The 14,180-nt window shown below is 41.7% G+C and overlaps 1 protein-coding gene across 1 annotated transcript; it reads right to left on the bottom strand.

Annotated features, from left to right (window-relative positions):
- Positions 1–458: 458 nt before the first annotated feature.
- LOC306746204 (N-alpha-acetyltransferase 15, NatA auxiliary subunit-like) lies at positions 459–14,180 on the bottom strand. Its single transcript, XM_079229082.1, has 20 exons — positions 14,047–14,180; positions 13,420–13,504; positions 12,124–12,228; positions 11,850–12,007; positions 11,379–11,513; positions 10,076–10,229; positions 9,798–9,917; positions 9,013–9,108; positions 8,543–8,649; positions 8,351–8,423; positions 7,430–7,599; positions 7,180–7,332; positions 6,532–6,660; positions 5,538–5,751; positions 3,257–3,450; positions 2,858–2,966; positions 2,646–2,744; positions 2,252–2,395; positions 1,794–1,891; positions 459–902 (listed from the first exon to the last, which is right to left on the bottom strand). Exons 1-20 carry the CDS (start codon positions 14,098–14,100, stop codon positions 696–698), a joined length of 2,604 nt encoding a protein of 867 aa, XP_079085208.1. The 5' UTR covers positions 14,101–14,180; the 3' UTR covers positions 459–695.

Genomic DNA, 14,180 nt, shown 5'->3' with positions numbered 1-14,180 from the left:
AATATCTATTTTATATTCATGTGAAAACATCTGGATTTATTCTAGTTTCTCACTAACTACATGTTACTAGATTACTTGTGAACGCTATGATTTACCGTCAACCAGTAGAGCCTGAACGCACCATAATGTAACTAAAGTGAACCTCTGTTGGTTCTGATATCTATAATAAAGGATGATCTCATCTTCAACGAGCACAGCGCCCCATGTGGCGGGGCAGAGAACTGCAGGTGCAGCAGCTCTCATTCAGAACACTTTCACAACGGTACCTTCTGCAAACATTGTTTTATTAATCCATTCGTCAGTTTGTAATATATAAATTACTTTTAAAAACGTGAGAAGCAGATGCGCCTACAAGGAGGACATGGCATGAAAACACGGGAGTCATAGAAAACTTTAGACTGTGTTTAGAGGAAGCATCCGTGTCCACATTTCCCAGAATCCTCTCTTGCCTCTCCGCAGCGTATTTATCTGGGTTTTTTCCTCTCGGTTACAGAACAACTGCGCACGGGGCCTTTTTTTTTTTTAAAAAGAATTTTTAAAAAAGTCCTATGGGAGAAGGATGTGCCCGCTCCCTTTGTGCGCTCAGTCCATCAGATCAGTGCAATGCGGGCCGACTCAGCAGCCGGGGCCCAGGGGTGGGGTGTGTTTAGGGCGGGGGTAACGGGCGCGTTGGCAGACTGAAGGTCTCGTCCGGCTCACATCTCGTTGGCGGCGTCGTCGTGCTCTCCCGCCGACAGGTCTCCGTTGGCGCTGATGGCGGCGTTGTCGTCCTGGTAGCCGGGCGGCATGAAGGCCAGGCTGTAGGGGTACAGCTTGTGGCACGAGACCCGGTACGCCTCCGCCGCCTTCTGGCCCTCGCCCAGCTGGCCGTCACGCAGGGCCTCCAGCACCCGGGAGCAGATCTGAGGCACAAAGGGGCGGAGTCAGACCGGAGCTTTTACACCATAAGACGGCGGGCTAGAAAACTACGGAAGCTCGTTTCCACCACAAAAAAACAAAACAAATAAGTCATTATGAGATAAAGTTATAATTCTGAGATAATAAAGTCAAAATTCTGAAATAATAAAATGATGAGATTAAAATGTCATGAGATAATATGGTAATAATGAGAAAAAAAAGTCATAATTATGAGAAAGAAAGTCGAAATTATGAGATAAAGTGCGCATGCGCTTCAGTGACGCTGGCTTTTTTCCCTTCCTGTTATCTGCGCTTCGACCTTATTATCCCATACTTATGACTTCATCTCATACAGGGATCGTACACATTTTGACCAATGCATTTCATGACTTTTCCATGACTTTAAACCAAATGTCCATTACAAACATTTAGTGAAATCTGGGTGTAAACAGTAAAAAGTGAGTAAATGTAGTATTTAAACTAACAATGAGAACACAAAGCATACAGTAAACCTTAAATGACTCAAATGAATGAGACAATAGTTTGATTAAAAGAATAAACATTTATATAGAAGCCTGTGTGTATGCCTGCTTATATTTTGAGTATTTCTTTTTAAAGTATATTCATTATTTCAAACTCAGCGTAAATGAACGTCATGAACACATGAATATAACACATTTACATGAACACATGAATATAACACATTTACATGACTTTTAAAACACTTTGTGGGTTTTATTTTTTTCAAGGACTTTTCCAGGTCTGGAAATAACCATTTTAAACTTCCATGACTTTTCCAGGTTTCCCATGACCGTGAGAACCCTGCAGACTGTCGTTAACCCGGGAGGTCCGTTGCTCCTCTGCTGGCCCCTAGTGGTGTGTAAAGGATCTCATACCTGGATGCTTCTTCCGGACAGAGACTCGTCCAGAGCCGTCGCGATCTCACAGGCCGTCTTCTCAGAGAGAGGCTCCAGGTAGACCATCATCTTAGCAGCTGGGAACGAGACGGACACAAAGCTCACAACCTGCTCTCACACACTCACACAGGAAATCATAGCAGCACCAGCTGCAGCACAACCAATACCTTAATGTTGACAAAGAGGCAATTCAATGTTCTTTAAAAATAATAATACAAGTATTGATGACGCTGAACCAAAGATATAGTCTTTTTTATTAAAAACGAGTTGAAACTTAAGCTGTCTGTCCAACTGTAGCAGCAGAGGAGAGGGACTAGGACAGAGGGACTAGGACCATCTGAAGGGCATTTTCCTGTCATGTGAGAATCAACCTCAAGTGAGTGAGTGAGTGAGTGAGAGAGAGAGTGAGAGAGAGAGAGAGTGTGTGTTCTGCTTACCAGCCAGTCGGTGTGGGATGGAGCTGGAGTGTTGACTCAGGTAGTTCTTGTTGAAGCTCTGAGGGTTGCTCTCCCCAAACAGTCTGGAGATCTCCAGCTTCAGCACCTCCCTCACGGCCTCCGCCAGGTCTGCACTCTCACACACTATGCACACACACACACACACACACACACACACACACACACACAATAAAGGACCCATATGAAGCTCTGAAGGTCTTAGTCGTAGTAAATCACAGACAGTTCGTGGTTGCAGTCTACTTGACCTGCACCCTTTGAACACACAATGTGTCACACCCTTTATGCCCCTCCCCCCCAGTACTATGCTATGAGGCATCAGCTCGGTGGATGATAATTAAGCATCGGGCGGCCACATCTCTACAAGCATCTCTACCTCCTCTGAAGAAGCGCACCAGACACTGGTGCAGCCACGGGTTGGAGGGCTCTATGGTCACGGCCCGCTTTATGGACTGGAGCATCAGCAGGTACTTCTCTGAGGAAACACAAGAAACACTGAATGTTAGTTCAATGCGGTTACACTCGAGACTCTAAATGATCTTCAATACGAGACGGGCTTTTATTTAAATGAGCGTGGAACCGTCAGACCTTTCCGGAAGTAGATCTCGAAGGCCAGGAGGTGAGTCTCGATCTCGTTGCGCACGAGGTACTTCAGAGGGATCAGGAACTTCACCGCCTCCTCCAGAGGATTCTCTGTCTGGTGGGGACAAGTTCAAACACGTGTCACACACACACACACACACACACACTGGGAAAAACGTTTCTTTTGGCTACATTTCAATGTGAGAACGTAAAAAAAATGCATGTAGAATACTTCCTGCTCAGCATCAATGAGAGTCCAGTGAAGTAATGACCTGTCCTTCTTGGGGTACAGGGGTCAATTACAAGAGGATAGGAGTCTATACTCACTGTGTATTGTTGTGCTCATTGCAACTACTGAATTAGACTGTGTGTGTGTGTGTGTGTGTGTGAGAACTGTTGGCCCACCTTGGCCAGTTTGTCTGGTACGAGCTCCTCTTTGGGTCCTCCGATCTCCTCGTCGTCGTCCTCCTTCTTCTTCTTCTGGTTCTTCAGCTGCTTCTCCTTCTCTGCGTTCTTCTTCTCCTCCTCTAACTGGGCTTTCTTCTGCGCTCTCCGCTGCTTGTTGCGCTGCTTCTTTAACTCCTTGTCCGGCAGATTCTCTACAAGCAGCAAAGCAGGAGAAGGTGCATATGACTATTTTAGATTTTTACCATTTGCAACGAGCGTTTGCAAACATACGACCTAATGTGTGCCATCATATTTGCAATTGGGAGGAGTGGAACTGGGAAAATGTTACTAACGTCATGGTAGGACTGGGAGGTATGGCCAAAAATTCATATATTCGTATTTTGTAAGATTCTGGCGGTCTTACGGTTCATCACGGTATTTTTTTCCGAGTAAACACATTCAGTCATTAATGCCAAAAAGGACCGCCGGCCAACTGAACAGCTGTTAGAGTGGTGAACAGCTGTTTGTACGCTGGTACATAGGTGTTAGGAAGCTAAACATGGAGGGACTTAGGACCCAGGGGAATGTAAGCGAAAAAAGTCCGGAAGGGCCTGTCTCTTCCTGCGAGTTTCTTCTTGTTGTGATAGTGGGCGAGCTTTACCCAGCATGCAGTTCAGCGGTGTAATTTCATAAATGTACAATTATTAGTGTTACAAATTGTAGAGTTATAAACATAACATAACATATATAACATAAATATAACATAACATGACTAAAGTTACAACCTGACTAAAGTTACAACATGACTAAAGTTACAACATGACTAAAGTTATAACATGACTAAAGTTACAACATGACTAAAGTTATAACCCGACTAAAGTTACAACATGACTAAAGTTACAACATGACTAAAGTTACAACATGACTAAAGTTATAACATGACTAAAGTTACAACATGACTAAAGTTATAACATGACTAAAGTTACAACATGACTAAAGTTACAACATGACTAAAGTTACAACATGACTAAAGTTATAACATGACTAAAGTTACAACATGACTAAAGTTACAACATGACTAAAGTTACAACATGACTACAGTTATAACATGACTAAAGTTACAACATGACTAAAGTTACAACATGACTACAGTTATAACATGACTAAAGTTATAACATGACTAAAGTTATAACATGACTAAAGTTACAACATGACTAAAGTTACAACATGACTAAAGTTATAACATGACTAAAGTTACAACATGACTAAAGTTATAACATGACTAAAGTTATAACATGACTAAAGTTATAACATGACTAAAGTTACAACATGACTAAAGTTATAACATGACTAAAGTTACAACATGACTAAAGTTACAACATGACTAAAGTTATAACATGACTAAAGTTACAACATGACTAAAGTTATAACATGACTAAAGTTATAACATGACTAAAGTTATAACATGACTAAAGTTATAACATGACTAAAGTTACAACATGACTAAAGTTATAACATGACTAAAGTTATAACATGACTAAAGTTACAACATGACTAAAGTTATAACATGACTAAAGTTACAACATGACTAAAGTTATAACATGACTAAAGTTATAACATGACTAAAGTTACAACATGACTAAAGTTATAACATGACTAAAGTTACAACATGACTAAAGTTATAACATGACTAAAGTTACAACATGACTAAAGTTATAACATGACTAAAGTTATAACATGACTAAAGTTATAACATGACTAAAGTTACAACATGACTAAAGTTACAACATGACTAAAGTTATAACATGACTAAAGTTATAACATGACTAAAGTTACAACATGACTAAAGTTATAACATGACTAAAGTTACAACATGACTAAAGTTATAACATGACTAAAGTTATAACATGACTAAAGTTATAACATGACTAAAGTTACAACATGACTAAAGTTATAACATGACTAAAGTTACAACATGACTAAAGTTACAACATGACTAAAGTTATAACATGACTAAAGTTACAACATGACTAAAGTTATAACATGACTAAAGTTATAACATGACTAAAGTTATAACATGACTAAAGTTACAACATGACTAAAGTTATAACATGACTAAAGTTACAACATGACTAAAGTTATAACATGACTAAAGTTACAACATGACTAAAGTTATAACCATGACTAAAGTTACAACATGACTAAAGTTACAACATTTGAAAATACATATTTATTTATTTTAAACGACGGACGCTTTCGCCATCTGTGCCGGGCTCAGGCCGGGTTTTCTTCTACTGACCGGTGTCTGCCTGGCTCTCCTTGTTGTCGTCGGCCAGAGGCTTGTCGTGCAGCGCCAGGTAGATCTGGATGGCGGTGCGAGCGGCTTTGTAGTAGAAGGGGTGCTGCCGCAGCACGTCCTCCAGCTTCAGCAGGTCCACGTAGGAGCGCAGCGTCATCTTCCTCATGCAGTAGGTGTGGAAGTCAAACTGGTCGTCTGTGATCTCCACAAAATGCTAAAGAGCGGGAAGAGAGGAGAGGTGGGAACGTTTAGATCTGCTGGGTTTAGAATAAAGAACGTCAAACTCTTGGGACGGCAGTGGGGAACGTGATACATTTCTTTACAAATTCAGAAGTGGCGTTTGTCCTTTAAGTGCTGACGGATAATAATAATAATAATAATAATAATAATAATAATAATTAGTTGAAGTAAGCTCCTTTACATACACTTTCTGTCACCAGAAGAAATGACAATCTTATGTCAGATGAATCCAAAACATTTCACAAGAAAATTGCACAATTTTTTAGACCAAAAAAGCCCATAAAAGACACCAATGTGTCATTAAAAAACACTGACAGTGGAAGGGAAACCCTGATTTTCATAACATGCATCCACATGCAACCACAGGACCCTAGAAATCCTGAAATCACTCAGAAGGCACAGCAAGAGAGTTGCAGCATTAAAAGAACAATGTTATGAAGAAGTGTGTTTGGGACAATTTAAAGAAAAGACCTGGAAATAAATCATAGAGCAGGAAGAAGACGACCACCCAGTGGAAGTATTTGAAACCTCCTTTTAAATAATGTGAACTAGAGATGCTTTAAGAAACATACAAATGGAAGACATGGGCAACAATAAAAAGTAACACAGACTTTGACCGGGGAATTTCAAAATAAAAGGGGCATCTTAGAGATGATGATTTGTATCTGGATTGTTGATCATTGAATATCCAGACCCTAGAAAAGACCACTAGAGGTCGTGGAGGAGGGAGGGGCTTGTGGCGGTGGACGCTTACCCTCTCGATCTCGTGGCACTTCTTCAGGGCATCTCCCAGCTTGTTCATGGCCTTGTAGGCCAAGGCGCACTCTGTCTGGAACCACATGCACTGCATCTCATTCAGGTTCTCCACGGCCGACGCTCCCTCCTGAAACACATCGTCACAGCCTGAACCTGCGCTCTGGAAACGCTCATTTCTCATTGGCTGCAGGGCGCCCATTCATTCCTGATAATGAGCACCTTTCAAAATAAAATGCACCGACTACAATAAATGGAAACACTCAATTTGAATATCTTGTTTTTCAACGATAGAGAATGCTCTTTTTATAATACAGGGTTCATAGACATTTTGACTTCCATGACTTTAAACCAAATGTCCATGAGCAAACATTTAGTGAAATCTTTAGTGATTAAAAGAATAAACATTTATACAGATGCCTGCTTATATTTTGAGTCTTTCTTTTAAAAGCATATTCATTATTTCAAACTCAGCGTAAATGAACGACATGAACACATGAATATAACACATTTACATGACTTTTACTAAACTTTTGGGATTTTATTTATTTCAAGGACTTTTCCAGGCCTGGAAATAACCATTTGAAAATGCCATGACTCTTCCAGGTTCTCCATGGGCGTGAGAACCCTGATAATAACTGTCTCTCACCCGGGTGAACTTGGAGCACATCTCCTCCGCCTCCTTGACGAGGCCGGCCTTCAGCATGTACTTGGCACACTTGGAGTTGATGAAGCGGTCGGCCGTGTCCAGGGCCTGAGCTTCATCCATCCACCGAGCCGCTTCCTTTATGTTGTCCGTGTGCTGCGGGGAAACGACGCGGGGGGGAAAGCGTTAACAAATCAGTCGGGTTCCATCGAAGCCAACAACCTGGCAGGAGCGTGCAGCGCTTCTCCTCCACCTTGTAGATCTTGGCCTTGATGAGGAAGAGCTCGATGAGCGTGGGCGTGCTGTCGATGGCGGCGTTGATGTAGTCCAGAGCGAGGCCGGTCTGGTCTATGAAGTCAAAGTGCTGTGCTAGGAAATACTGGACCCACAACAGGGTGGTGGGGGGCTCCTCCTTCCCATCATCTGCACACACACACACACACACACAGCGCAATTCAGCCTCAATCCTTGTACTGTATGTGTGCAAGTAACCTATAGATTCATTGATGAAAAATAAACTTGAGCAATAGCTAGCTTGCAAGCGAGCCTTTGTAGCTAACACACCATCAGAGCTATATATATATATATATATATATATATATATATATATTAATAATATATATATAATATTAATATATATATATATATTAATAATATATATATAATATTAATATATATATATTAATAATATATATATAATATTAATATATTAATAATATATATATATAATATTAATAATATATATATATATATATAATATTAATATATATATATTAATATTATATATATAATATTAATATATATATTAATAATATATATAATATTAATATATATATATATATAATATTTATAATATATATAATATATATATAATATTAATAATATATATATAATATTTATATATATAATATTTATAATATATATAATATATATATAATATTAATAATATATAATATTTATAATATATATAATATATATATAATATTAATAATATATATAAATATATATATATATATATATATTAATATATATATATCTATATAAATATATATAGATATATATATATATATATATATATATATATATATATATATATATATATATATACACACACTAAATCAAACAAATACATTTCGTCCAGTGACAAAGAAAGATAAGTAAATTCAACACTCACCGTTTTCACTATACATTCGACAGCTTTTTAAACAGGTTTCATAACCAACTACTAGTTCTTCAATGATTGCAACCTGCATGAGCAGAGAACAAGTTAAATTGTTGTTTAATTTCAGACGAGGAGCGTCAAGAACACATATACATACATACACATACATATACAGCATATACATAATTTGAAATGTCGCCTTACCTTTTCTTTGTCGGCGTAGAGGGACTTGAGGGTGGTGAAGACGGGCGGGACGCCTTTACTGAAGTTCATCCGCAGGTAGCTGTCCAGACATTGACCAAACTTCTCCCCTGCCCAGCACAACGCACAGTAAAGGTACAGTAAAGTGAGCTTTGTGTTGAGAAACATGGGAACAATGTCCAGGTTTGATCCTGTACATTGAGAAATGAAGACCGGACATGCCTACCACACGAGACGCCCTCAAATCCATCCTCGTTGAGGTTGAGTCAACAAACCCACTCGTTTAAGAAACGCTCCTTAACCCAGAATCATATCGGCATGTCACGCATATCCTAATTGCTCCGTTCAGAATGCTTCCTTATGCTGCTTCAGCCCTGTTTAGTGGTTTATTTAAGTGGCAGTACGGGCCTGATGGCATGCGGTGTGATTAAAAGGCGGTTGCCTGGTGGTGCTGCAGGCTGCACTGTGTTTACCTGTGAGGAAATTAAGAGGCAGTCTTCGGAGAACCAGGCCTTTAGGAAACTTCACCCAAGAGTCCTCGTAGATCTTCTGACGAGCCTCTACACTTCCTGGAAAAACACACACACACACACACACACACACACACACACACACACACACACACACACACACACACACACACACACACAGTAAGGAAAAATACTAAATCGACAGTGAAGTGATGTTTTTACAAAAATGATAAATAGATACTAGAGATAAATTATGAGCAGTTTACAAAAAATCTACACAATTATAATACATCATTAAAACTACTAATGACAAGATTTGTTTTGATTTATAAAATTACAATATTTTATTTCCTTATAATTTATTTTATGTGGTTTAATGAAGAAAGACCAGCTGCTATAATTAAACAACAAAGGGATCTGCATCTGCCAATATGAATCATCAATTATTACCAGCAGCAGAAAAACTCAAAGTTGTATTTGCTCTAGTTGCAGGCAGTTTTCATGCAGGAACTATTTTCTCTCAGCCGAACGACACCCGACAGCCACATGGAAGGAAGCGTGCGTCTGCTCGCGTAGCGGCAGCGTGAGATAGATAAACATGGACGCCGTCCTCCTGGGCCGACCTGCTACGTTGACTAGCTCAGTGGCGCTAGGTGGAGCTAGCAGCTTTTACGTTTACTGCGCAGGTACACACAGAACCTGTATATGAACTTCTGGTCCAGCCCTAAGGAACCGCTACAGTAGATGGAATCCCCCCACACAGGTGTGGGCCTGAGGATAGTGCTCACCTGGCTTCAAGGCCTTTTCCAGGCCCTGGTAGTAAGCCCAGTTCTCAGGATTCCTCTCCTGGAGACTCCTGTAGACCGCAGAAGCCTCATCGGGCCTCTCCAGCTTCAGCAGCAGCTCTCCTACACACACAGACACACAAACAGCTTTCAGTGGGTTCCGTACTGTCAAAGCACAGCCGTTATATTATGAAGCGTGTTCTCCTTAGACAACTTCATTTCTGTCCCACATGGCTGGAGAACCGACAGAACCCGTTCAGGTTCCTTCTGCATCAACCCACCTCTCGTTTCCTCCACGGCCAGCTTGTCGCAGATCTGTTTCTCGTAGTTGTTGAGGTGCTCCAGAGCCTCCTTGTGCAGGCCGGCCTCCCTCAGAACCTGGTTCTGGTACAGCAGCAGCTCACTGTACTCGTAGTCCACCTTGTCTGGAGACGTCTGGACACACACACACACACACACTTTGTGAAAGATCAAATTACCGTCTAACTTACAAAATATCTCTGTCCACATGAAAACGTCTAAACGGTTCCAAAGGCTCAAACCAGTTCTGTTGATGAAGTCTACGACAAGGAAAAGCTCAAAGTGGGTAATTTTTCAATTGCTGAACGTTTTTTGGACTGAATATGCTTCCTAACATGTCAGTGCTTGTGTTCTTGTGATAATTATTGCAGATTTAGATGCTTTAGGTCGTAATCTTCCTAAAGATGTGCAGTATTACTCTGTGGGTTGATGGGAAGGGACCGAACAATACAATTAAAAAACTCGGGGAGCAATCAAGGAGCCATTTTTGGGGAATCTTGCTAAGAGTCTTTTGATCATATTTATGCTGAAAATAAGTTTAAACATTATTATTTTTTTTTTTTAAAGGCAAGGAGTTGCAGATTCGTTAGAGATCAAGGACAATCGGGTCTGGTATTCATATCCTGGTCATATGAGCTGTACTAGTACAGCTTAAGAGCACAAACAACAGCAGCTACTTTCATGTAGTTATTTATTTAGACTGCACAGTATTATAAAAGAACTGCTATTGTAATATTTCTTTCTGTGCTTCAGCCACAAATACTCGACAGACTTTGAGTCAGACTTCAAGCGAATTTAGAAGAAAAGCATCAAAAGAAAATGCAAATGAACGCTGGTCTCGAGTTGGGTTTAGTCAAATAAAACACACTCCAGTCAGAAAACCACGAGAGGAAGACGATGGAGTCAAAAGAGCACGGGTTGAACCTTTAAACAGACTGAAGCACACGTTTCAATGCACACTGAAGTCTAGAACTTCATGGACGTCGTCAATTATTTTCTACATTTGTTTCCAGTGAACTTTGTCACTTTTAAATCCATACACTGCATTGTCCCACCTCAGCCGGCGCCACCTTTTCTGCTACACATGTTTTGCTGTGTGGCTAGATTTGACTGAAGAGAGTATAACATTTGACTCAAACACGTCACAAATCACCTTAGCGTCACGTCTCTTCCCTTTGGCTTTCTCGTTGTGAAATATGAACGTGGTCTTGTTAGAGGGGGTCTCGTGTTCGCCTCGGCTCTGTTGAGCCACTCATAGCGGTGGCTTTGTAGCGGTGGTCTTACCTGTTGCGTTTTGCGGAACTCCTCGACAATCTTGGCGGCCATCTCGAAGTCCTCCAGCAGGTGGTACGCGACGGCGTATCCGATCCACGAGGCCCGCTGCGCCGGGCGGAGCTGCAGCAGCTGGTACCGGGTCTCCTGCCGAGCACAGCGGCGACAGAGACGGGTTAGAACCGGCGACGTCGTGACACGAGTCAAAGCATGGAAACAGAGCTCCGTCGGACAAAACAAGAAATGTGGAAACTGAATCTAAATCATACGTTAAATGGAAAAGAAGAGAGCACCGCTACAGAAGGAGTTTGAGTACTGGACAAAAGAATCACAACGGGAAAGACACATCGAAGGAAAAGGAGGATGAACCAGGCTAACGCTAGCTGGAGCTCGGCTAGCAGAAGAGACGAGAGTTGAGGAAACCCTACACGTCTGACCCTACACGGCCTCCCTCTCTCTCTCTCGCCCATTCTCCCCCCTCACCCGGTATCCCTCCAGGTCTCTCATCTGGATCTGCAGCAGGGACAGGTCTCTCAGGATCTGCAGGTTCTCCTTGTCCCACTTCAGAGCGTTGCGGTAACATTTGATGGCCTCGTCGTACTTCTTGTCGGAGCGCTGCAGCAGACCGTACACATGCCAGCCTGGAGGACGAGCGAGTTCAGGAAATAGAAAACACGCGCACACACACACACACACACACACTGCAGTGGTACTGGATGTGAACGTCCAGTGGACTCTGGCTGCCCGGTAAGGATACAGACGTGGCTCTTGAGGTCGTTGCGAAGGCCTCGTCTCACCAGCTCGTAGGCGTCCTCCTTCTTGCCCAGGCAGTTGAGGGTTAACCCCTTCATGGACAGCGTCTCTGGAGCACAAAGCAGGGGAGGGGTGAGACATTCAGGGGCGACTCGTCAAGAGGGACACTAGAGCTGTGCCTCCGTTAAATTGAAAAAAAGTGAATTATTAAAGTGACTTTTAGGGCCTAGTTTTCTTGGGGGGGGAATTTCTTTCACTTGAGAGAATTCAAACTGTTCCCGTCAGCGGGCATCGGCCATGTTTCATGTCTGGAGAAGAAGACTAGCGTTCACACGTCGTGGGAATATGCAGCGACGGGGACAAACGGCCGATGAGTAGTCGAGACAATTTATTCAGCGTTTCCATAATCAGTTTAACTAAAGTGAGCGTGCAACTTTTATCTAATTTTGCTGTTTCAATGCAAGTTTAACAGTGTGTATAAAAATATGTAAAAGAGAACACGGCTAGTGACTGATGACACAGCGGTGTAACTACAGGGTTATTACTTCACGGGTATGTGTTTTTGCAAAATGGAAAAGGCGTGAGTAATAAAGTATGAGGCCCTATTGCATGTTCATATACAACAGCTTTAAAAAAAAAATAATAATTTAATCACGGAAAAACGTTGCAACATTACAACTAGAGGTCGATCGCAGCTCATCACAGATGAATCCCTGCATACATCAGCTCATCAGGAGCAACACATGGCACTGGAGAAACATTGAGGAACTTAGTCATGAGATTACAGACAAAATGTCCTTGGTCAAATTTCTCATTTAGGGGATGTGAGTTTGTTATGTCACAGATATATCAATGTGTGTTTGTGTCGGCTTAGAAATAATCTATAATACCAACGCTCTAAAACAGACCGCTGTGTGAGTTTTCTTCTTTATTGCTCAAAATGATGTCATTAATGGTCAACGTTTAACGCACTTATGTTCATATGGCTTCTGACCACAAAGAGCGCTTTCACGCTAATATACATGTCAACATCATCACACACCGACGGCAGAGGCTGCCATGCCTGGTGCCGGGAATCAAACTGCCAATATTCAGATTAGAGCTCTACCTCTGACATTATTTTTTGTCTTACTTTAAATTGTTATTATTTTGATGACTGTTTTTGCCCCTACTACTCATATGTATGTAAATGTAGGTGCAACTGTCAACAGGTGTGTGTGTGTGTGTGTGTGTGTGTGTGTGTGTGTGTGTGTGTGTTCTAAGTGAACGTGCAGAAACAAGCCCAGCAGCTCCTGCTTACCTCCATGCTCAGTGAACTTGGGGTTCCCCAGGATCTGCTTGCAGAACTTCAGGCCGTTCCTGTACTGCTTGTGTTCGTAGCATCTCTGCAACACACAACACAGCTTCACACACCACGGACCCACAATGCTCTGCGGCGCTGAGCCTCGAAGGGAGTCGGGTTCAAGTGCAGAACAATAAGTTGACAGTACTGGAAGTAAAACACTGTTGCAGTAAAACCAGCAGAAACAGTCCGTGACTGTTGCGGCAATGAATGAACAGCAACTGAGAGACATACTTATTGCAACAACACTGTTGATGCAACTTCATTGACGGTGCGGATGAATACTTTGTATTAAAAACCTCAACTGTCCACCTAGCCGAGCAGCTTTGCTACTGTTATACTTTGCCTATGTTTTAAGGCTAGCTGCATGGCTACGACTCCACGGCGGGTTGATGGCCAACTTAGTTGCCGTTTCCTTAGTTGCACTGTCTCAACCACTCAACAGAGACGTGGTCATTACGGTGCGTGTAGGTGTACTGGAATATGTGTGGGTTCATTCCTAGCTACTTGCTCTGGCTGCTACAACTGACGGCTACTTGGCTATTAAACTAGCATTACCCGGCGAGCTAACGCGGTTTAGCCTACCAGTATCCTCTTGAAGAGCGCGTTCTCCTTCGGCGGCAGAGTGATGGTGGGCATTGTGCTGGCTTCCTACGCCTCTGTCGGTTCACACATGAATAATGTCCTGTTTGCAGTCAGGTATCCTGGACTGTTTTTTT

The sequence above is a fragment of the Taurulus bubalis genome, assembly GCF_910589615.1.
Source record: "Taurulus bubalis genome assembly, chromosome: 13".
Classification (NCBI taxonomy): domain Eukaryota; kingdom Metazoa; phylum Chordata; class Actinopteri; order Perciformes; family Cottidae; genus Taurulus; species Taurulus bubalis.
Note: the sequence above shows the minus strand (reverse complement) of the source record. Positions and strands in the feature narration are given on the sequence as shown.